Here is a 26,107-nt window from a genome sequence, read left to right as displayed (position 1 = left end):
AATTATACCAAACCTCATGTCCCGTATATGAAATTACACGAGAAGGATAAGAGGATTAATCTTCAGAATCCCATATGGGAGTAGCTCAGATTATACTGATCATGAGATGGATAAATTCGGGTTTATTCTAAGATATAGAAGATATTAGAAGATATAAATTGTAGAAACGGTTCTTAAAAAATGATTCTAACGTTGACCTATACTAACGGGTGTTAAATGAAAAATGAGAATTTTTTCAATCACATATAAAAAAGATGTTTTTTTTCATCGATTTCAGTATTTTTTATCAATAACATAATGTATTTTCTTCAGAAAAATGTCAATGAATGTTTGAGTAAGGGCCGTGGTCTGCTGTTCGACGCAACTTTGTCGCGATGCTCTCACAAGAACGTTGTACGGCACTTACGTCCATTTTCCGGATACAATTCCGGATTCTTGTAGTCAGTTGCTTCGTGTCCTTGGCCCTCCAATTGTTTTTATACACTATGGTACTGAGTGAGCCAAAGAAATCCTCTATTGGGCGGCACTGGGGCAAGTTTGTTGGGTTACGATCTTTCGGCACGAACGGTATCTTTTTCTCCTCAAGATACGCCAGCGTCTTCTTGGCGTAATGGGAAGACGCCTTGTCCGGCCAGAAGACGTACTCCCCATCCGCGTGATGCTCGTTCAGGAACGGCAGCAGGATTTTATCGAGGTACTCTTCTCGATAGATTTGTTGGTTGATTGTCAGACCGCTCGGCTTAAACCAAGGCTTTGAAATGCCTCGGTCGGAAATGGCGATGTACAACATAACCTTTTTTTCAAACTTGTGCTTGAACTTGTATTTCACTTCAGGCGGTGTGGATGACTTGTCGCTGGAGTAGTAATTATCATTTCCTGGAATATGCGTTTTGGACAGCGGAAAATAGCTTTCGTCGTCCAGAACGAAAGACGTCCCGCGGTATTTTTGGTCATCCACCGACACTGTGATTTAACCGTCTCAATCTGCTCCTCCGTGTACTCCGGCGACCTCGTCTTCTTCCTGCAGACGATTCCTTCTATCTTGAGGGTCAATACGTGGGAGCAGCCATATTTCCGACCGGCGTCACGCAGGCTGGTTGCGTCCTTGTTGTCAAACAGCTTCTTTAACGATGTCTTCCTCTGCTTCGTCATTATCGTCACCGGACGACCACTTCAGACCTTCCGCTTTACGTTCAGGGAACCCAGGATACGATATACCGTACTGACAGGTACATTTTCTTCCTTAAAATGTGCCACCGTGAACTTTTTTCCTTACTGGAAATGCGTTTCGTAGAACCGTACAATGCGTTCGCGGAGCACGTGCTGTTTCGACGCCATCTTTGCTTTGACTAAATTCAAACTAGCAAAACCAAACACGCCTACTGTTTCTAGGGAGCCCAAAGAGTAATTTTCTTGGAGAAAAAAAATTTTACGCTCTTTATTTGAGTTACTGAAAGGTATTGAAAAAATTCTCATTTTTTATTTAACACCCGTTAAATACTTCTCACTATTCAAACGAGTAAGACAGAGCTGAATACAAGAGTATGCGAGACATCGAGTTTAATAACTCATGATAGTCATACTTTATCTCTACAGTAATTTATAGAAAGAGGAAATAAAATTACATTCCCATATGTTCAACAACTACATTATTCAAGAGCAACCAAGTATTCCTCCTCATCTTTGAGCTAGCGTTTGATTCAGCAAGCTAACGCACCAAGCAAAAGATTCATGGAATAAGTCCGAATAGTTGGATTGAAATACCGAATCATCGACGTATAATCGCAAACTTGTCATTCTAAAACATACGTTCAATTAAATGGAATATTATCCCATATACTTTTTAATTTTACCTACATAACGTTCAAACGTCCGAAATTATGCAACTGACATGTCTCTTATAAACGTGAATGAACTCTTTCACTTGACGGAGTTCATTTTTACACGCAACTGTCCGTGACAATGATGATAGACACAAAATGATTAAGTGAAGTGTAAGTGATGTGAAAGCATTTGATACAGTGATGTTCGTGATCAGGCCCTATGTCACAAAATCCTACCGGAAATACGGCCACACGGAAAAGCCTCATCTTTACACTAACCTCACATTTCCAGAAATAGCTAAATGTCCAAGCCAAAATACCTATAAGCCAGGAAGTTTCTCAAGATCATGGTGCAATAGTTTTGAATCGCAATGAATGATATATTTCAAAACAAAAAAATAATCGGGCAAATGTAATGCACCAAAATGAATGCCGTCCGACGCTCGCTACCGCTTACTCCTTACTAAAGGATCCTCTCCTATGTTTCAAGCTTATCGGGCAATCAGTGGAACACTGGTTTGTTTGCCAGAGGCCGCTGCATTCTACGGCGGATCGGCGGCCAATTCTGATCGCGTCGTCTCGGTGGCTTGGGATCTCTTCGGAATCATCGTTTGATGGACCTCAGAATAAATTTTATGACGAAAAAATAAATTTATAATGAAAATTGCGCTTTTTCCGTGAGGCATTTATACCCATGAAGTTTTTTTCTGCGTCAGAATATTTCTAGAAGGCTTTTGTGGTATTGTGATTTTTTCTCTGAAGTTATTTCCGTTAGGCTCATTTCCTATGTGATTTTTCCGATCACGTGTTTTCACACGAGTTTACAGTTTAGGTTCTTCTTATATGTGTTTCCTCTCATGCCAGAAAATCGAATGAATGCGAACATGACTATTTTGGAAAAGGGTATGATAAATAAATCTCAGTCAAAACAATCGGAATCCGAACAATTGCATCTTTATCCAAAAACAACAGTCAGCGTCAGTCGCCAATCCAACGCGCCCAATTTTTCCCTACCTGTGAAAGCCATTAAATACCTCGTAAGCGATGGTAACCCAGGGCTACTAATCCTCCGGTGTCATGGCGCATTTACGGGCGAGGTAGGTAAAGAACGCGCGCGAATCTACTTCATCACGACTCGGCAAATCACCGTTACATTTCAACTACTTCTGCTCGAGCCACAATTCCGCGATAATCCCTTGCCATTGCCAAGCTTTGCAGCACCGAGCGACAGATGAAAATTCTCGCCGCGTTTTCCTCTCTGTTTCGCCGTTTCAAGTTGGCATATTTCACCGCAGCAGCATATCAGCAGCTCTCGAAGCGGACCGATTGAAAGAATCCTGTGGCGACCGATTGAGGGAGTGCCATGGCTACCGACAACTGCCTTCCTTACTCATTCTCCTCACAAACACACTTTCTCAGGTGCGGATCGATTCGGGCTAACGGTACCAGAGAGCGAGACAAAAAAATCGAAATCAGCTTTGTAGACTTCATTGTTGGGTTTTATCTGATTAATTAGCAACGGATTATGAGGATTCGCACCAACGTCATTACGTATATTGCCAAACCTGGTATTGGAGCATTTTTTTAGAGATTCTCCAGAGACCAAAAACTGTTGCGTGGGAGGTGGCAGTGAACGGGACTAAGCAGGAAAATCGAAAAACGCCCTCCGGAAGAGAAGTGCTTGTACTAATCAAAAGTTTTAATTCGCTAATCCCACTGCCTGATTCTTGGGGATCATTAAGAGATTATATGTGTTTATTTTCTTGGCTTCCCAAGCCACTGCTTTCTTCGCATTTTCTTTCGGATTCGAGGTCGGTCTATCTTCTGCTTCTGTTTGTTGCGATTGAAGTACTCTCACTTTTGCGATGGCTCCGGTTCCGTAACAATTCCACACACAAACAGTTCGGAATGGTCAGTTGGGTTTACGATTGGCTACGATGGAACGAAGCTGGACGGGAAAGTTGAGAGGACAATGGTGATTATACCTTTGGGAGTCCTGCCGGTGTAATGACGAGAAAGCGAGAGGTTATGTGTGTGTTTGTGTTTATATATCGAAAGTACTCAAACAGGAGATGACGGGTTGGCCGTGAGGACTCAGCTCAGAGGAGCGAGGGTGATTATAGAGAAAGTTGGATATTTATATCCCAACAGTTTATCTTTTGTAATCTCTTCTCGGTGTGCTCTCGCGTATTCGGATCGTCGTAATGGCCGGGGAGTGTTGAGGGGGAAACGGGGGAAACGGGTTTTTATTGGTATCCGTAGGTAAAGAACGAGGCTACCAAATAGTTTGTTTAAGGTTTATGGGATTCCATGGGCTGTGTTTATAGCTGCCATTTTTGCCGGGAATAAAAATATAATCAAGTGCAGCTTGATTTAGGAGCTCGAGGAAAGACTGGATCTGGCCAACGATAACATTGAATGAGTCTTCACATGATAAAGGCCGTATTCCATATATATTCACATATCATTCTTCATGTCCAGCAGTTTTTAAATGAAATCGACAAATGACAAAACATGAGTATTTTTGATTCGAATGAAAGTGTGTATTCCGTTTTGGTTAGAGGAAATATGAGTTTTCCACAGCAATTGGGAATTTTTTGACTTAAGCGTAACTTTTGAAAAGGGCGTATCGATTTGAGTAAGAGAAATCTTTGATTATTTATATCTCAAAAAATATAAGTCGTACCGAAATAGTGTGTTAGAAAGAGTTATAGAGTATTGTTGGCTTAATTTGAAAAAAAATATACACTGAGAAGAAAATTAGCACTCTTTTTTTTTATTTACAAAATAAAATTTAAATTTGCGATAATAAAAAATATGTATTTTTTTATATTTTTTTCAATTTTTTCATATAAAATAGAAGTCATGTAGAAAATTTAAAAAAATGGACCAAAGATGGTAAAACTATTTTTGACGAAATTTGTGGAACATCGAATTTTTAGGAATTTTTGAAACTTCGAATTTTTGTATGTTAGCATTCATTCTTAGCCACAAATTATGAATTCATTTAGAAGGAGATTGATAATAACCTTTTTTGTTTTAAATCACATCCAAGATTCATAATTTGTGGCTAAAAGTGATTGCTAACATACAAAAATTCGAAGTTTCGAAAATTCCTAAAAATTCGATGTTCCAAAAATTTGGTCAAAAATAGTTTTACCATCTTGGGCCCATTTTTAAAATTTTCTACATGACTTCTATTTTATATGAAAAAATTGAAAAATAATTTTTTTTTTTGATATTTTGTATTGTGTATAGTTTTTTTTTCAAATTAAGCCAACAATACTCTATAACTCTTTCTAACACACTATTTCGGTACGACTCATATTTTTTGAGATATAAATTATGAAAGATTTCTCTTACTCAAATCGATACGACCTTTTCAAAAGTTACGCTTGAGTCAAAAAATTCCCAATTGCTGTGGAAGACTCATATTTCCTCTAACCCAAACGGAATACACACTTTCATTGGAATCAAAAATACAAGTTTTTAAAATCTGCATTTTTAGGACGATTTCATTTGGAATTGCTGTGTCCTAAATATGGCAGCTATATTCTCATCGCACATGAACAAATCAATGACACTTGAGAGCAAACACCGAAGCTATTAAACATTTAGAATCGAAACACAAAAAATCCTGCAACAAATAAAATTAAATGTGAAAACATTCCTCCTTCACAAACGACTCCCTAAGGAGCAAGTATTACTCACATGTCCCCCATTTTAAGACTGGTTGAACCAACAACCTTGAAAATTTCAATCATTTAGAAGTATACGAAACGAAGTGTACACTGAAACCAATTTCCAAATTCCACAGCTCAGACCACATAAATCCCCAGATTGGGGGACGATTTCGAGACTCGGCAGTGACAAAATGGGTAGGTGAGTGCGACAACCTTAACAACAGAGCTCCTACCGTTGATGTTGCCACAGACTAAATTGGGAAAATCATTAAACTCTCATCACGTAATTCCCACGGGATAATGCTTCCACATTCGAACGACAACCCACCGTTTGACTCGACTGGTGCTAGCTAACAAAGAAAGCGAAAACACAGCAATGAGCTTAGCTGTTCCAGTACTTGTCGAGAATATGATGACTTGTGTGGAAGTTCATCACCGGCGCAGAACACCCGTAATGTGAGAGTGCAAGTCAAACAAAAGTGTCCGGGAAACCCCCTCGGCAGCAATCATACACGATATAGTTCTGGCGAGTCACATCTGGTGAAAAAATAAAAATTACATACACATAGGTGTATCTCTGCTGGATGCTGCTGCTGCTGCTGCTACTGCAGCTGACTGCCCTAATTTTCGTCAGCCAAGTCGAGCCGGTTGGTTGCATTATCTCAGTGCTCGCCGAGAAACGAGAGAGGGCCTAGGAAAGCTGTGAAACTATTATCTTTCCAATTTATTAGCCTGTCTGCGGTTATACGGCTTCCCTTCACACAAACGTCGGCATAAAGTCACAAAAACACGGTGACATTGTGAAATGTACCTTCCCTTGGCGTGGATAGTCGTGAGTGCGATGATGTTGCATAGTTATTATTAATATGAGTTGTTTTTTTCCGTTTGTTGCTTTCCCCCTTATCTTGATAGGAATTAATTACAGCATGCAACACTTACTTGCGTTTTTTCTGTTCATTATGAAAGATGTTTGATATGGACATAGTTATATGAATATTTTAAATTTTGTTCAAGTCATATTCAACGAGACTTTGAAAAAAGGGAAAGAATTTGAAAACGTTCGTGAAAGATGGAACCATTCTTAGAAATTATTTGTAGCGTCTTTTAACACACATTGAACAACTTCGCATATCCAATCAATCTCTATTATTTGGCCTTCAATTATTTGAACAAATGACACGAATTAATCATCCCGCAATAGTAGAGTTTCCCTATAACTTCAATCGAAAAGTAACTCGACATCCCACCTGCTGCCCTTTCTCAAACTGTCAATATACCGGGGGGTGGAAAAGAAACCCTTTTATCCCTTTTCCTTCGACCAAAACATTATCGTACCGAAAACTTGGCAAATCACATTATTCCCATTAAACGCACTGTCGATCAAAGCCAAAAGTCGCCGATGCTACCAGTTCTGCAACATATATCTCTTGCGCCCACCAGCAAGGATGTGCAGACTCATCATCATCATACCCAGACAAGGGGAATCGCATCAATCATCCCTCCGGAGGATTCGATTCGCCCCTCTCATCCTTCATTCACTCATTCGCTCGTTCAGTTCAGACTTAATCCCATTCGCACCACCAAATCCTTCGTTTAATTATTGTGACAACGTTCCTTGCATTTTCTCCCCAAATGAAATGGAACTTGGGCCTACGGTGTGAACAGCAAAGGATAAATAATCTTTCTTATCTATCTTGATGAAACCTTCTATGTGAAAAAAATTGTGCGTGTATGGTATCCTCTTAATAGAGAGCTCACCTTCAAACATTAGATGGAATTACACGTATCTATGAACAGTTTCTCGATCACCGATGAAAATAATGAATTTCCCATGTTTCAAGGCGACTCTTTGACTTCTTTGACTCCTTTGACTTCTTTGACTTCTTTGACTCCTTTGACTTCTTTGACTTCTTTGACTTCTTTGACTTCTTTGACTTCTTTGACTTCTTTGACTTCTTTGACTTCTTTGACTTCTTTGACTTCTTTGACTTCTTTGACTTCTTTGACTTCTTTGACTTCTTTGACTTCTTTGACTTCTTTGACTTCTTTGACTTCTTTGACTTCTTTGACTTCTTTGACTTCTTTGACTTCTTTGACTTCTTTGACTTCTTTGACTTCTTTGACTTCTTTGACTTCTTTGACTTCTTTGACTTCTTTGACTTCTTTGACTTCTTTGACTTCTTTGGCTTCTTTGACTTCTTTGACTTCTTTGACTTCTTTGACTTCTTTGACTTTTTTTTACTTTTTTTACTTTTTTGACTTTTTTGACTTTTTTGACTTTTTTGACTCGTTTGAACGTTTTTGAGATTTTTCGTCAAAGAAAATTCTTCCGGCTTGCACTGTGGTCACGCGTATTCTAGAGCTTGCCACTCCAGAGTACATTCAAGGCGTGTTATTTGGAATAGCAATCTCAACCAAGTACTACTAATAAAATTGACGCAAGTAATGCTACGTTGAGAAGGCAAAAGTTCCACTGGAACGTTAGTGCCATCCAAGAAGATGGGTGACTCAATAATACACACAACAACATGAAAACTATCGCGGTGCATCTTCTCATCAAGCACCACCTCATATTTGAGAACAAAAATTAAAAAAAGAATAAAAAAAAATCCACTGCATCTTTCATTCGTAGCACACTACGGACCTTCCGAAGTGATTTCGTTATCAGACTTAGGCGTTGTGCGGAGTTTCACAGCTCGCTGGCTGAAGCTAGACTAGGAATAAATTGGAACTGTAATTACTTTCATACTCACCCCGTAATATTTCTATTCTACTTTATTTTTGCGCAAACTGTGTAATATGTTTGCTTTGTGCACATTTTAAGTATGCATTCTGAAGCAAAAAATTCGCTTGTTCTCAACTGCCGTTCTACGCATAGTTGTCCCATGTTCCAAAATCAGCAATGGGAAGAATGCAATCAAAGTTTTCTACCATATTTGGCTTTAAGCTTTTCAGTTTGGCAAAACATCTGGTTTTTTAGAATCAGTAAACTATTGTTTAATGAAATGTGAAAAGTTTCCCTAATTTGAATCAATCAAGCTTGCTTACGGTCCAAAAATACATGGTGGGATGGTTATGATTAGAATAACAACATGGAACAATTTAATTTGATGTTATTTTTTTGAAATACTGGGAACAAACAATATGTTTTTTTTGTGGTTTTCTGGAAGACTAGGCATAAAAACATCGTTTCATGAAGAAAACTGAAAATTGTCAAAAAGTAACATGGGACAACTATGCGTAGAACGGCAGTCAACGCGGTAGAAAAACGGAACCTGACGATATCAGGTTGAAAAAACTAGTTTTGTGAGAAACGTGTCATGGCCATTTAGATTTCACATCACTGAAATGGCAACAACCCTGTAAATAGTGGGATTTTCGAAAAGTCATATCTAGGATATATTATTGAATGTCTTAACTACAGAAATATGAAAAAATTGATTCATTTTCATTCGTGGACCCGTGGAATGCAGTCGGTTAGAACTTGTCGGATTTGTGAGTAATTTACTGCATTAATTTTCAAATAACATACTAAATTATAAACAACAACGCGGCCGTGTCTTGGGCATCTCACTTCATATTTTTTTAATTTTTATTCTTCTTTGAGATTTGAGGAACTGGAAATAAAATTGTTGCCGTCACTCGTTTGAAGATCACAAAAATTTGTTTGCACGATCACTTCGTCTAGCGCAGGGGTTCTTAAAGTAGTCGATGTCGGTTTCCCAGGAGTCCACATAAACAAATTTATTTTTGGTGGTCGACCAGTTCTAGAAATCGATCCCTATCAATTAACACAAGTTCTTATTTGAAACTTTTAAGATACTGTATAAGTTGTATTATGCGAACCAATGTTGCTTTAAAATGATGTATATATCATTATCTGAATAGAATGTTTCGAAAACTTGTTTCCGACTTTCAAAAGTAGTGAAAAAAGATCTGCATGGCGGGGTACGATTTCGACTTTGAGTCACTGTACTGCTCTACTGATTGGGTCTCAAAAAATTTTTTTTATGGCAATATCATTTGTTGGAAAAAATTTCCCGTCCAATGGTATTTTTTAAAACATATATCATATCAACGAATTTACCTAATTTGCGTTTCAAATCTTCCCAATTTTCTTTATATATCTTATCTTTAAACTTACTATTAACAGGTACAGAAGTCAAAGACCTATATAAAAATGAGATTATCTAAGTGACTATGTTGGTTCCATGACAATATTTAAATACTATAAATTTTAAGACCCGCTTTTTTTGGATTCCAACTCTCTCAAAACCAAGGAGACGAACTGACGGATACTGAGCGCTACCCGAACACAAGACTCACTCTCGTGCCAACGACATTTGAACAACCGAAAGGAGATTAGTGGCGATGGTCTGAGAGGGAATTAAATATTATCTCGAATTATCCTCCTCCCGAAAGCCACAATTCGGCCAGCCTACGTTCCGCCGCAAAAAGACCGACAGTTCGGTTCTAAAACGAAGAAGTGAGTGAAAGGATGCTGAGACTTTCTGCCTGAAATTCCAATGGCTCGAGCGTCGGGACGGCACAATGCATAGGCCAGGAACCGCCGGAGACATCGATGATGTTCATCATCATGTGAGCACAAACATTTTCGGACAAAAAGTTGCCATCGAACGGCACGAGACACACACACAGCCGCACACACACACTTGGAAACGAGCGATTTGTGGTTAAATTTTCCGTTTCAATGCATGCTTTATCAGGCAGGCAAGTAACGAGATCCGGAAGTTCACTCCGGAGGTCTCGGAATCTCTTGTGGCAGTAAATCATGATAAATTTCGGCATCGATTTTCGCCTCAGTGTGATTTTCTTGGAGATTGGCCAGAAATGAATACGAGCAGCACAGGGAGGATACGAACAGTGCTTTTGTGGGAAAATGTAAACGGTTCCCGATATTCATCTCCGCTGAAACAAATCAAGTGGTTTTTTTTGTGAGTGTGGTAATCAACATTACCCCGAAATCGCATCAATCAAATTATTCCGAAATCGAATTGAATAAATTCGAAAAAAGGCTATCCAATAAAAAATTGGATTTCCTTTTATCGAACACTCCCTTTTTTATCCTCCCTAGCGGGGAGAAACGGCAGCTTTCTTATCTACCATTATCATGATCATGCCTCGACATTATTTCGTTGTTTTTATTTACTTTTCCCTTCTGTTTATGAGAATCTGGCGGGGGTCCTGGGGGGTGGGGGCATGAAAATGAAGAGGCAAGTGAAATGATACTCTCTTTCCAGGGCAATTTTTTCATCAGACACGGTCCAACTGCTTAGACAAAGATCCCACCCACTGTATCAAATTTATTGTTTGCCTTCGTGTGCACATTTTCAAGTCCTTGCTGTGAGCGATAGAAAGAGAAAGCAGCACAGAAAAAAAAACAACAATAGCAGCAAAATACAATCAAAATTCTTATCGTCACATCAGAAACCCATAAATTCCTCACATTCTCGTTTTTCTCCAACTGTGAAATGGAAATACTAGGCTGCGAAACAACTTTTTTTTCTCCTTGTGCTGCCTTCTCTCTATTCCAGTGTATGAAAATTTTGTCCAAAGGGAAGAAAAAGGAAGGATTTTTCTTCCCAAGCGTAAAGCAAAAATTTTCTCTCGCTGTTAGGATGAATTGCAGTTTGTGTTTTTCCTCTGGCGAGGTGGAACAGCAAACGAGCAGCGGGGTTTGTGGCGCAGACAGTGCTGAATGAATGTGAAGTTTTCCCCCGCTGAAAGGGGGATGATTATGCATGGGATCCAGGAAACTTCATATGGCCTCGAGGGCTTCTGGGCTCACGTCATAAGTTTTTGGCAAGTGATGACGGTAGGGAAACTGCCTGGAAACTCATTTCAGTAACGTGCAAATACAATTTAAAAAAAAAAGACATATGATCATTGCAAGCAAAATTTTCAATTGAAATGTTCCACTGCGACAATGGGATCTGAATTCGCAGCTGCTTATGCGACCACTTGGGCTGGGATTTTCTCCTTATTTGCATTGCATGCTATTACCGGTGAAGGCTCCTCACACTTTCCCGCCCTCGGCCCGTTAGATCGGAGGGCAGTCAAACCTGGCGCTAACAAGCTCCAATTTGGAGCTCACTCTTCTGAGGCTAATGGCGTTGCCTTCCAGCCAAGACACACTCCGGCTTCCGAACCGAAAACGCGGAGGATGTGCTTTCATCTGGCAGCGCAAATGTATTTATGATCATTTTTATTGAAAAATCCATATAAATAAAAAGCTTGCGGTGGGGCGGGATGTAAGAAGCAAGTGAGATATCCGGGCGAGAAGATGATCCATGGCGTGGAGCATGGAATGCGGGGGTGGTTCGGCTGCTGCAACAATCGCACACTGTTTCGCTGCCAAGCGAGGACGAGGGCGATAAAAGAGAGGAAGATCTGAAGACTTTTGTGAGGGTGTGTGTGTGCCACAAACGAAAGGAAGGAAATAAAAACCAAATAAATTACATATGCATGACGATTACAATTTATTTTCGTTTATGATGATTACGTGTTAAAGAAAAGAGGAGCACAAGGAAGTAACGGCTCCGGGAAACCCATCATCTGAGGAGGAGAGGGTGTGGAAGGGCAAAGGCACGATCCTTGCTTTGTGCGGAGAGATGGACAGAAAAAAGCGAAACAAGATAAATTGCTGCACATTTCATAAACGCGTACAGCTACTTTCGGTGTCCTGAAAGGTTTGGATAGAATTATGGAAATTTGTCTCCGTTTTCTTGATAAATGGGAATAATAATATGTGGAATATCCCGTTTCAGGGATTCGAATCGGAAATGAGGTTTCTGAGATAATCCTTCCCGAAGAGAATAAATGCAGTACAGCTTGTATTCCCAATCGAATCCCTTCATTCGAGTGTTTTCAGACAATAGGGCTTAGTTATTAAAGAAGTCATATGAGTCCGCAGTTGATCTTAGATAATTTTCGAATGAATATTGAGTAAATTGCACAAGAAATAGGTATTTTTAGGTGGATGATGTGTTGATGCGAATTTATTCTTCCATCGAGTGACGATTATAATTTGCCATTCTCTTGTCATTCGTGTAAAATGGTACATCCAAATTAGTTAGAATGTTTTCAAGCATGTGCAAAATCGAGCAGTACTAATTCATTTTTAAATCTCATAAGAATATGAACGAATTAGATGATTTGTTAAAAAAGGAGTAACTAAGATTAACAAAAGATTTTTTTTCTAGTCAATTCCCAGGAAAATTATAGTCGACATTTCCATGAAAATTCATTGTTGACTGCTTAATTTCAGACGAAGTGTTTCAATGTCCGCGATGATTTACTACACCATTTTTACAATAAAGGAATCCATGGAACCGTTTTTTTCGACAGCCTGTTTCTATTTTGAAGATAATTCGTCTCCATTGGCATAAAGTTTGGACAGTCGATTTTCACATGCTTCTCTTCTCAAAAAAAAAATCGACTACGCAATCTTTTTTTTTTAAATTTGTTGGTTTATTATTTCGGATATTATTTACGAATACGTCAAACATTCATAAATAACTCTTTAGTAAAAAGTTTCGGAGAACCTGAAAAGGCTTGCGCGGTTTACAAAACCATTTCGAGAAACAACGATTCTTTCGTGCCTTTGCGAGAACAATACACTAATTGGGCATATGTCGCAATTTGTTTCTTAATATCAATGCACACATTGCACTGAGTATTTAACGAGAGGCATCTTCCATGCATCGCCATTCAACAAGCATCAAACACGCGACTAACAGATGCACACAGTTGCAGCGATAGAAATGGAACATCGCGAGAATGACCGTTTATGAAAAATCGTTCCTCGACTATCGGTCAAAACCGTCAACAAAGCTAGGAGCTTGTTGCATCATAACAGAACCAATACGCACGAGAGCAAATACGAATGTCAACTAAAAGTATCGAATGTATGCTATTGGCTCGGTGTGCATGGCTCGGGTGATTGTGTTGTTTGCAATGTCAGATGCACATCAAGTGATCAAGGGGAAATGGGAATGCTTCCAATTTTCATCAATTTAAACCATATACAGACTATGGGATTGTAATGTATAGCATATCAAACAAATCTTAGGATATTTCCGATTCGATTGGTATGCAAATCGTTAAAATCCGTTCGCAGCAAAAATAATTATTAAAGTTAACTGTTTTCTGTTTTCTGATTTGTCACCCTCAATGTAAGAAGTAGTCCTAAGTCAAAAATCATTCGCCGTTTACTACAACATGTGGCAAACACTTGCTGTCAGGTCTAGACTACGAGTAAAAGGTTCATGTATAAGAACGTCTCATACAGGTAAACAACAAACATTGAGATCGGCATGTGCTATTATAATATTAATGCTCATTTGATTTGTCTCCAATGCAACTTGAAACAGGTTTTAGATTAATATACGATGATTATGATGATTCAAAAAAAAAATTAAAACGAAAATTAATTGCTATTCCAATCTATTTAAAAAAAATAAAAAGATAGATGTGCTCTTCCGCCTGAGTGTATTTCATTTTTCTACGTAAATTTTGTTGTGAAAATGAAGTCATGTTCGTAAACTAATAAAAAGTGCATGCTGTTATTGTATATTTGGACTATGGTTTGAAATCGTATTTTTTTAGTCTTTGTTGCTGATTGATTATCAGACTGATTTTGAAGGCAATTACATTAAGGCAGTATTCTAGTCTAGAAATTTTTGAAAAAAAAACAAATTTTTTTTTGCTTCTGATTTCTGTAGTCTAGGCATTCAAGATATACTCTAGAAAGGACTTATCGAAAATTCTATTATTTACCGAGTTAGAGACTTATTAGTGATACGGTATCTAACCTGATACGGCCATAACAATAAACTTCAAACGCGTTTTTCTCTAAACTAGTTTTTTTTCAAATTGGCGTACACGATATTCTAAGTTCTACTGAACCGATTTATGTCGAATTTATATGAATACAATCTGCATGCATCTTTCTATCGCATGAACCTCTAAAAATAATATTTTAAAAAATTATACTATTTTTAAAAAATCAGGTAACGTAAAGTAAATCGTTTTGAACCGCATTTTGTTTTTCAAACGGCCGCCATTTTGTCAAAAAAGATGTTTTGACTTATCCGAGATTCATGTGATAGCGGCATCTCTACTGATTCAGAATCTGTTCGATTTTTTTGGTTTCAGATAACCAGAAGGGCTGGAATCGTGTACGCCATGGCACTTCATCAGCTCTTAACTATTCTAGTTATGAATATTTTTTCTCCGTTCAATTTTGGTTCTATTGTTAAAAGATAGACGAACAAATAATGATACAATGAATACTAAAAATATTCTTTGTTTTATTTTAACGAAGCACGAAAAAACGTCCGAAATGCGTGTTTCTACACTAGAATACCCCCTTAACAGAATACACCTTCATCAACAATATTCGCACCAAATGGCATCATTTAAGTGCAACCGGTAATTTTACTTTGCCACATACACAACAATTCCTGGTGTCTTCGAATTAAAACATTATCGCAACACAATAATGAAATATCGCATCCATGGACCAGGGTTGCCATTATAAAATCTGTGTTTTTGGTCCGAAAAAATCTTTTTATATTAGTTTTTTTTTTCAAAAAATCTGTATTGAAATCTGTATTAAATTTATAAGTTCAATTTTCAAGCATAATTTTACCTTTAGTATCATTGATTGGTACAGTTATTATTGATTAGACGATGCTGATGGTATCCACGTAAAGCCACACAAAAATGTAATGGTTTTTTTTTATAAATTCGTTTATTCTTACAGGCTCAGTTACTTAAGTTTAAAGGAGCCAAATTCTTAAATATATTTTTAAAACTATATGTATATATAAACAATTTTCTTAAATCTATGGTTAATAGTGTGGGAAACCGACTACTCGCGGTGGACTCGAGATTAGAAAGGTGACATATTTTCTCAGGAAAAGGATGGGATATAAGGAAATTATTACAATGTTCATAATCACACACACACACTCAATTCTTAAATCTATTGGTACATCCATTGTGAGTTTACATTTCTCCTTTTTATTGCAAGGGGACCTTATTCTCCTGTTTATTGCAAGGGGACCAATTACTCACAAAGGAGGAAAAGGAGCGTATAAGAATATAAGGATAATCACACACGAACATCGATAGCTTTTAGGAAAACATATATTTGGGACATGTAATCAAGGTCTAGCTGGGCCAACACATCTTTCACCGGTACATTGGGCTGTCTTCCTCTAGCCCGAAAGGAGTTTTCTAAATTCGATCTGGCAACAAGATACACCTCACACGACCAAACAACGTGTTCAATGTCGTGGTAACCTCGGCCACAATCGCATAGATTGCTGCCGGCCAGATTGAAATGAATGAGTAGCGTGTCTAACGAACAGTGATTGGGCATGAGTCGGGAGAAGGTGCGAATAAAGTCCCGAAATGTAATGGTTGTGATGAATTAAAGGGTAACATAATAAGAAAACAATTCAAAAACTAGAGGGCAGTCAACGCTTGAGAATGGAACAGATAAATACTATGAAGCTAATGCTTAGGATACGGGCAGGTTTCGATATTATTTCTCATTTTATTGCTAAAAAGAGTAAGATAAAGTGTTCTGGCCTCCGAATTAATCTGAGTGAATTCAGGTGTTTCGGTTTGTTTTGTTCAATTCCACAATCAATAGCAAAACGTACTTCAGAAAACAGTAAAACAGGTTTGGTCATCAAATCGTTTGAATTCAAACTTCTTTTCGTTTTTTGGTTTCGGCCGTAGTTCAATCTCTCTAGGTGATGTTTAACGACGGATTCCAGTGAAAGCTACCTTGTTGAGGAAGAATTCTGCATTTTCAATTGTTACTATAAATGTCTAGACCACAATGTATTTTTCCAATTCGACTAGACCGATTTTATAATCCGTGTTAGGGAAGCGTCTTGCGGTCTACACGAATATATGGATAATTTGAAGCTCTATTTTCAATGCTATTTAAACATATTAGCTATAGGAAATTTTATAATTGCATTGCAATAGATTGTTAGGGAAAGCCCTGATAAATTGGTAAAAATCATCATAAATCATGAAATCATCATTAATTTTCTGAGCATAAAACACACAAAATTGAACAATTTGTTATATGTACTCCCCATATATTCTCGAAACGTAATCCTGCGTCAAAACGTCTCAATCCTCTATTTAGATATTTTTTTAATATCACCCCGATTCTGTCGGATTTGCATTTCGTTCGAAACCGTTATTTCGTTAATAAGCGAACGTTTGTGGGTTAAATCGCAGAACTTTTCATTGATTTATCTTCTAATTGACCCATTACAATTTCCTTTTAATAGAAATTTCTAATACTTCTTCCAAAACTCGTCATTATGATAAAAAACTATTTTCAGACAAAATTTTCGCTAAAGGTTCTTGATTCATTTGCAAATACCATTTTTCTCCGTTACATGTAATATATGTTTGATACAGAAAAGAGAGTTTACATTCATAATTTTGAATTTCGAAGCGCTATTGCACCTGAGAATCCATTGCCATTTTCGATTCACACCAACAGAACTCAAGGCCTAATTCCGCAAACGCAAAATTCAATTGAACTAACAACGATGACATTCAAGAACATATAATTATTTGCATTCGAACTTTCCCTCAAAGTTTTTCAAAAAAAAAATCTACGGGCAGAGACGATTACAACCAAATAAAGCCGACTCAAATCGGACCATTCCGTCCATACTCAGGTTTTGTGCTTACCAACACATTTGGTGTTCTATTTTAATTTATATAAATAATACTAACCTATAACGCAGACGTTGGCATTAGAATGTAGGACATCATGCTACATATGAATGTTGAAAACCACTTTAGAGATACAATCAATGGTTCATAAATTAAGGAAAACTCCAAATTCCAAAAAATATGAAGGCGAGTTCAATTCTGGCGCCCTTCATCATTCTCTTCTGTTATCTTCAATACTTAAAACGACTGGTTTGTACTCTTACTTAATCATGTTTCTATAAAATGCCCACTATTCCAAACTTGCTATCAGACACACTTTTCGTCTAAAATTTATTCATCACTAGCAAAAAATTTAAAAAAAAAATATTACATATAATCATATCGGATAAAGAAAAATCAATTTTCATTCATAATATTTATATTCAAAGTTTGTCTGTTTCATCTGTAAATCCTTTTTCGATTCGCTCCAGTGTGTTTAGATGGCAAAATGTGCGAGTAAGATCGCTGCGATTTCACAATTGTTTTTAGAATACAAGTAATGTTTATGTGTGTTAATTTACCTATCTCAGTCTCATAGGAACACAGTAATGGGATATTTTTCATTTCAAAGATATCATGATGTTAATTTAAACGTCCACAGTATTATGCAGAAACCTACTAACCGATGACATAATTAAATTGTCATCCATTTACAATCGAACCGTTTTATGATTACATTTTTGCTCAAAATAACATATAACTCTGTGTATCTTTTACATATTTTTATTTCTTCAATATAACATTTTCAATTCAAATATTGACGAAAGCATTTTTAACTTAGGAGATGGAAGATGGGGTGTAATCTTAAATTCTAAAAACTGAGCATGTATGAATCAATGAAAGATCTCAAACGTTTATAACTCGACCATTTCTTGATAGATTGCAAAAATGTTTGCATCAAATGATTTGGAATATTTTTACGCGTTTATCACAACACATACAATGGTAATTTTTGAGACAAACAAATGAATAATTGTAAATTGTCTAACATTATTTAAACGCGCTAGATACCTCGTTCTGATTGGTCCATTCCGACCGAGAGGTGCAACAGAATACTACCGCGAAAACAAGCATAGCTATCAACAGTGCATGTCATTCCATCCAAAGGAAATAAGAAAAATGAGAAAAAGAAACCACCGTACAACTACAGCAGCAGCAGCAGCAGCAAACGAGTTTCAATTTTGCTGTCACAACCTGAACGAAAATACAGCAGCTGTGGTATGCTTCGCTCCTATTGTAACGTGTTTTATTATGCCATTTACCAGGCAAAAGATGTTAATTTATCAGTTCTTTTAAGAACTGTTTTTCCAGTAGAGTTTTCGTTGTGAATTTTCCACCGGACAACCATGGCACCACCTGACCAGAGACCCCGCTTTCGTGCTATCGATCCGAACTCCGTGATTAGTACCGGCCGGTAGAGAATACTTCTGCATATTTGCATCACACGCACACGTTGTTGTTCTTTTCATACGTTGCCAAAGGTAGATTAAAGTGATTGGGAAATGTGGAACAATGGTTCTGGTGGAGTTAAATTTAATGGCTTGTGTCCGAGTGCATGTCAAATGAGAAAAAGACTGCCATGACAGTATAGCTTGCTTTTGTTTGACGTATCCCTCGTGGCTAGACTTTAAAAGTTCGTTGTATAGTTCGTATTTTTTTTATGCCATTTGTTTATTTATTTAGGCTCATAAGCATTTTAGCTAGTGCGTAGTTCGATTATTCTGAGGTAGTTTTCACTGTCGATTGTTCGAGTGTTCAGATACTGTTTTCGCGACCTACGCAGTACGGCGTAATTCAGGATTGCACCAGGGTTGCCATGAAGTACGCCTCACCACGCGTCGTTGGAGGGGAACCCGTGCTTAAACGAATTCATATAATATGGCTTACAAACGATCAGCCAATGCATTGAGTCTCCGGTCAAACTTTGTAGCCAGTCGAGTCGTTGTTCAACTTCAACTTTCTGATTCAATTAAAGAATTTCTATTGAAATAGAACTGAATTTGTTGATTCCTTTCGTAGCTATACAACGGCCGGTGTAATTTTCGGCTATTTCTCGCGTGACTTTTGAAAAGGTCCTATGTAACAAATGTAAACAAATCGAGTTAATGGATGCGCACTATTAATTTTCAATCATTAGATGTATTGCAAAAACAATCGTTCAAGTATCTATCCATCTTTTAATTGCCGATACAAAAAATGTCCAATTACAACACGAAGTTGTACTTCGGTCGTTTTGAGTTTTTGTTTCTTTCCGGTGTTATTATCATTTAAGTGAAATTCAACTAGTGATAACAATAATGGTCTGCTTTTAGCACGAAGTGCAGGTATTTGATTTTTTTTTGTGAAAGTAGTGATACAGATCCGATTCCTTTTAAAACAATTCGCGAACAATGTTCCGATCTTTAGATTCGTTTTTCTCGATGTGACGTAAATGTTACATGGGACCTTTCCAAAGGTTACGCAAGATTTGTTTTCGGATTTCTAATTACAATATAGTACTTTTTAGCAATGATATTGGTTGTATGTATTTTAGGTATAGTTCAAACATAGTATTATTCATTCATAAAACACGTGATTCCCTTTAGTTTTTATTACATGGGAATTACTTGTTTTCTCATCAATTATGACAAGAATAAGACAACTATTGAGTGTTCTGGTCGAAAAATTATTCAAGATTACCCTAGCATGGGTTCCCTCTCATTGCTCGATTCCGGGGAATGAGAAAGTGGACTCGCTAGCTAAGGTGGGCGCTTCAGAAGGCACACTTTTTGAAAGGCAAATTGCTTATAATGAATTTTTCCACATTCCTCGTCAGTATACGCTCGTAAGTTGGCAGCGCATGTGGAGTGGTGATGAGTTCGGTCGTTGGTTACACACGATTATCCCTAAGGTCTCGACGAGGGCATGGTTCAAGGGATTGAATGTAGGTCGTGATTTCATTCGCGTGATATCTCGGCTTATGTCCAATCACTACAACCTAAACGCGCATCTCTATCGCATTTGGCTCGCAGCAAACAATCTTTGTGATTGTGGCGATGGCTACCACGACATCGAGCATGTTGTCTGGTCGTGTATCCGGTTCCATGCTGCTCGCTCTCAGCTCTCTAGAGCACTGAGAGCACAAGGCAGACAATCGGATATCCCCGTCCGGGATATCTTAGGTAGCCGTGATCCTGATCTTCTGCTTCATCTATACCTGTTCCTCAGAAACGCCGATGTCAACGTTTAATGATGTTTCCTTCGTTGTGTCCCTGTTTCATATCCCTCCTATCCGATCTATAAACTTTTACTTAGTCGCGGCAATACATACACACACTCTTTACAGACACACGGGCCAAAGGTTGTGCAGTCCACTGATGATTCAACAAGAGCCAAAGGTTGTACCGCTCATGACAACTCTACACGAGCTGATGATTGCGCCGGCTAGTGACCACTCTATCCTCGATATGGGGTACAGACTAGGGGGCGTTGCTGATTAAGGGTCAGCTGCATCCCAATAGGAAGTATCCCGTGTCGGGCACACGTACAGAGCATTGGAGACAGCAACATCCCAATTACGAGAACACTTGTAATACTAAACTCGAGCCAACCGCGAGTAATCGGTTACATATTACTAACATAGATAATAAGAAAAATTGTCAAAATATTGAACTCCGACCCCGTCAGGCTAACGCCATATGCCTTGATAAAAATATATATTTTGGAAAAAAAAATCAATTATGACACAGGTATGACAAAAATGAAGGCCCACTTTGAATAGCAAAAGTATAGAATATACTTCTTCGCTTTTTAGGGATACCATCCTAATCAAAATAGCCACATTAGCCCACAAACAGTTTTGAATTTACTTAATTAAAAATAAAAAATAAATTGGAATTTTTTAATAAACAAAATTGTTTTTCTGTTCAGTTTTTCAAAACGATTCCGTCTGTTATTATATTAATAACTAGCTGACCCGGCTAACTTCGTCCCGCTCAAAATTTATATATATTGCTTGATTGATTCTCGATTTATGCTGAAAATTGTGTTTCATTTGTATGGCCGACCCCCCTTAGAGAGGGGGGAGGAGTCTCGAGCTGTCGTAAAAACCAATTTTTTTCGCTCCGTCGATGATATTTCACTTCCGTCGCATTCCCCACTTCAGAACGATAATATTCAGCTACGAGTAGCTTCAGTCTAATCGGATGGTTTTTAGTGTCAAGATGTACAATTTACAAGAACGTGTATTTAAAAAAGCGAAGCCTTAATGAAACATTGTCCTCTTATGGTAAGAATTTCAACATTTCACGTCGTCGATTACTTCTTCTGGGGCTGCGAGGAAGACCGTTGCTATGTTAATAAGCCACAAAATTTGGAAGAACTTAAAGAAGAAATAACTCGGATTTTCAACAGCAACAGCATTTTCGTAATGTTAGAGTTGTGCATGAATAATTTTGATCGCCGTTTAAAATGCGTTATCGAAAATTTGGTGGTCACATAGAAAATGTCCTAAAATAAGCTTTATTTTGGTTTTTTAAAAATAAAAATAGGTCGCTTTCCCATCAAAAATCAATGTGTGATCAAAACACGACATTCCTATTTTTCCATTTTCTACACGAATGCTCAGGTAGTGACACAACTGTAGTTGTGAATAAATAAACGAAATGTCATGAAACTTCACACATAAGCTAGGGACAGATGAACTGTTGAAAGAAAATCCCGGGACTGGCTCTAGTGGATAGATAAGGACGATAAGCTTCATAAAGGTCTTCGATGTAAGTGGAGCGGAGTAGGATTCTCATAATTTTATGCCTTTGGCTGTTTCGCTGGAGTGCTTAAATAAAACGGGCAATATCCAGGAAAAACTGGAATGTTGGCAACTCTGCGTCATTTGAATAGGTTGAAAATGTTTTTTGCGACATTTGCGTGTGGGACAAATCACGTATACGCTACCGCTTCGTAATGATGCAACTGTCAAACTTAAGAAATTGGCTTCATTTACTCGCTGACTATTATGATATAAATTATAGCTTACGTGAATACAAAGAAAACCAGAGAATTGTATGTGAAACAGGGGTGTTCGCGCACGGATAATAATTTTCGGACACTTTTCAAAGTTCAAACGCACTTGCGTAAAATTCAAATTGTGGTATATTCACGAACACTGTGAAATGCAGAATGAAGAATTATCTGCAGACTGAACAGCTGTTTTGTCTATTGCTGTTATTTACTTTATAAACAATAGACACTCACGTAAACAAACACAGCTGTTCGGTAGCACACTTAGGGATGCTCGATATTAAGTTTCTCGATAAGTAACAGAATCAACATTAGCCGGCCGCCTTGGAATACACTGGATTTCAAACTTTTGTTTCAGCTTTCAATTGCAGTGTTCTTTTCTACTCGATGTTCGATTTATTGGTTGAGAGTGGCATATATTTTGTCTGCTGTTACTGCTTCAAAACTCGTTTACTGATGGCTGCTTCTTGGTGTACTGAACTGGACTCAGGTGGACTGACTGGACCTTCGCGTATGATGAGTTCACTGCATAGATCAACTGTTGTGCCTCCGTTGAGGTTGTGTAGAAATGTTCTGCTCCACGCTGTTGTTGGACTGATGTCTCCGGTGATGGTATCCGACAAACACTGAATAAGATGAGAGGGTGTTTTTTAACTTGAATTTATGAAACATGAAACGACTTCCCTGGATGGAGGCCCCATGGCCTCCGCTGACGCCAGTTGGCGTTGATGACTCGCTGGATAACTGACTGAAGCTGTTTGATTTTCCGATGATGACAACAAAGATAGGCTGGCCGACAATATTCCATGCTCCTTGGCGACCTCTGATCGATACTCTGTATTTCTGTTACATCCTTTAATCCATAAAATATCATACCTCGAAGAAATCAAACGAAGTTCACGATTTAGTGACACGTGATACAGGGCGCTGTTGACAGCGCTGGCGCAAGGCACCGTTGTGGTTTTAAACCTCAACCCGACTTAATAAAATGAGTAACACCCTTCATGCAATCTGGACCACCACCGAAACGACACATATTACCTTTTTTCAGCTGATAGAGGACACGAGCAAAGTAAGCTTCGAGTGTCAAGTGCTTTGAGAAGCAAAAATAGGTATAGTAACGCTGAGAAAAAAATTTCAATTAGCTTTTTGAAATTCAAAAATTCGCATAACTTAACTGGGGTTGCGGAGGCCTCTCGACCTCCGCCGTTGGAGGAGTCCTAGTTCTCCCCATCAGCCGTTGGAATATTGTCTTTTATAGGCAGTATACAGACCTTTGAAATTGCGCGTCTGTAGCTTCCATCCTTAGTGCGAACTGTGACTACCCGCACATTTCCGTCTTCTCCTGGATGAATTTAGGAAACTCTAGCTAACTGCCATCTCAATGGGGGCATATTGTCATCCTTCAGAACAACCATTGTGCCCACTGCTAGATTATCTCTTTTTCGGGTCCACTTTGTTCTGTTGTGAAGGTCCGATAGGTATTGGCTCGACCACTTTTTCCACAATTGTTGAGTGAACTGCTGCACTCTCTGCCATGCCGATAATCGATTGTCCGGAATAGCTCCCAAGTCTGGTTCTGCAATCGCTGTCAGTGGTCTTTGCACTAAGAAATGTCCAGGGGTTAAAGCTTCGAAATCATCTGGATCATTGCTGATGGGTGTCAGCGGTCGAGAGTTCAGGATTGCTTCGATCTGCGCAAGGATTGTTTGCATCTCGTCGTACACCAAGCTACGTGTGCCAAGAGTTCGCTTAAACAACGTTTTAAACGACTTAACTGCAGACTCCCACAATCCGCCGAAATTTGGCGATCTAGCTGGTATGAACCGGAATTGTATTCTGTCGATAGCAGCTTCTCTCACCATTGTTTCCTGGAACCGTTGAGTCTGGAATAGTTTTCGAAGTTCATCGATCTCCCTCCTTGCTCCAACAAAATTCTTTGCGTTGTCACACATGATCAGATCAGGTTTGCCACGACGAGAGGAGAACCGCTTCAGTGCAGCTAAAAATGCTTGTGTTGAGAGATCTGCTACTAATTCCAGATGTACTGCTTTGGTGACTAAACAAACGAAGAGAGCAACGAAACATTTGACGGGTCGACCGCGACGTTGAGGGTATGAAACGTAGAATGGTCCACAGTAGTCAACGCCGACACGACGAAATGCACAGCATGGAGTTACTCGTTCTGGTGGTAAATCGGCCATTAATTGCTCCAGGGCCTTGGGTTTTGCACGAAAACAGGGAATGCATTCATGTATCACCTTTCTGACTAAATTGCGGATGTTTGTTGGCCAAAAACGCTCTCTCACCATGGCAATTAGCTGCTGCTGTCCAATATGAAAATTTCTCCGATGATAATGGACTACAATTAATTTTGTGAGAGGATGACGATGGTCTAGAACAAATGGATGCTTGCGACTGGGAGATATTGTTGCATTTTGGAGCCGGCCGCCAACACAAATTATGCCCTCCACTAGCTGAGGATTTAGTGAAACGATTCTGGATGACGGCTTTACTTGCTTTCCTTTAAACAAATCTACCAGTTCTTGGGGAAAACATTCCTGTTGAGATAGCCGAATTAGCAGCCTTAGGCCTTCATCCTGCTCGTGCACTGTGAGGAACCCGTTTCTTCGGTTACTTCTGTTCCTGGCTTGAGCGTTATGACGAAAGCGTAAAATCCACGATGATAGGCGGACCAAGTCCAACAAAGAACACCGTAAACAAAAAATATCGTTGAAGTTAGCAATGGGAAGGACTGCAGTAACACTTTTTTCTTCCAGATCCATAGGCTCGATATCACTCTCTGTACATTCCTTTGCGTGAGGCCAATTTGTTTTGTCCCACAGCAACCAATTTGGACCATTGAACCAGTTGTGCTGATACTGAAGCTGTGCTGGATTCATACCGCGAGAGATGATGTCTGCAGGATTTTGTTCGCCTGCAACATGCTTCCAAACCCCTTTCTGCGTGATGTGTTGGATCTCAGATACACGATTAGCTACAAACTGCTTCCAACGAGACGGTGGTGATGATATCCAACAGGTAACGATTGTAGAGTACGACAAATCAATAGAATGGTTTGCACGTAATCTATATTGTGCTGACGCGAATCGATCAAAACCCAGTTATCTATCAAAAACAATTATATATTTCTCGCGAATCGGGGAACCGATAGGTGGCTTCGAAGTTTTTCGCGTGTGTTCCAGAAAATCAACAATTGGTTTTTGCTGAAATTGAGAAGTGATTTATCTTAACTTCTTTGGATCGATAAGCCATTAGCGAAAAACAAAGGAGTTCAATTCGAGCAGTTTTTGATCTCAACAACAACACAACCACCATGGCAAGCGAACGTGGTCTTCGAAGTAACTCAACTACGACATCTAACAAAGGTTCCGGATCAACTACTGACGCAGACATGAACGTTGCAGAACTGGCCAATATGATGAAGTCACAGTTTGTTATGTACCAGAAGAATATGATTGATGAAATCAGAGTACTGAAAGATTCCATACATACACAAATGGATAAACTTAGATCAGATATTGCGAGTGACTTCGAACGTATTCGTAAAGAGAGTGACAGAGTTACCACCCAACTCACCAATTCCATTGCTGATAGTAAGGCTGAGTGTCTAGTAGCTGTGGATAGAAGTTTGCGTTCTAATGATCTCGTCGTTAGTGGAGTTCCATTTCGCTCAGGAGAGAATCTGATGGAGTACTTTTCAGTTTGGCACCGCACTCTGGGATATACCGATGACAACATTCCACACGTCGATATCAGGAGACTCTTCAAAGGCACTCCATCGAACGGGACCGCATATATAAT

At 38.6% G+C, this 26,107-nt stretch overlaps 1 protein-coding gene across 1 annotated transcript; it reads right to left on the bottom strand.

The window, feature by feature from the left end:
* Positions 1–7,342: 7,342 nt before the first annotated feature.
* On the bottom strand, positions 7,343–24,486 carry LOC129765532 (uncharacterized). The gene is made up of 4 exons (XM_055765934.1): positions 23,657–24,486; positions 22,737–22,908; positions 8,151–8,220; positions 7,343–7,737 (listed from the first exon to the last, which is right to left on the bottom strand). The coding sequence occupies exons 1-4, from the start codon at positions 24,484–24,486 to the stop codon at positions 7,343–7,345; spliced, it is 1,467 nt and encodes a 488-aa protein (XP_055621909.1).
* Between the last annotated feature and the right edge of the window lie 1,621 nt (positions 24,487–26,107).

This window comes from Toxorhynchites rutilus, chromosome 2 (assembly GCF_029784135.1).
Source record: "Toxorhynchites rutilus septentrionalis strain SRP chromosome 2, ASM2978413v1, whole genome shotgun sequence".
Lineage (NCBI taxonomy): Eukaryota > Metazoa > Arthropoda > Insecta > Diptera > Culicidae > Toxorhynchites > Toxorhynchites rutilus.
Note: the sequence above shows the minus strand (reverse complement) of the source record. Positions and strands in the feature narration are given on the sequence as shown.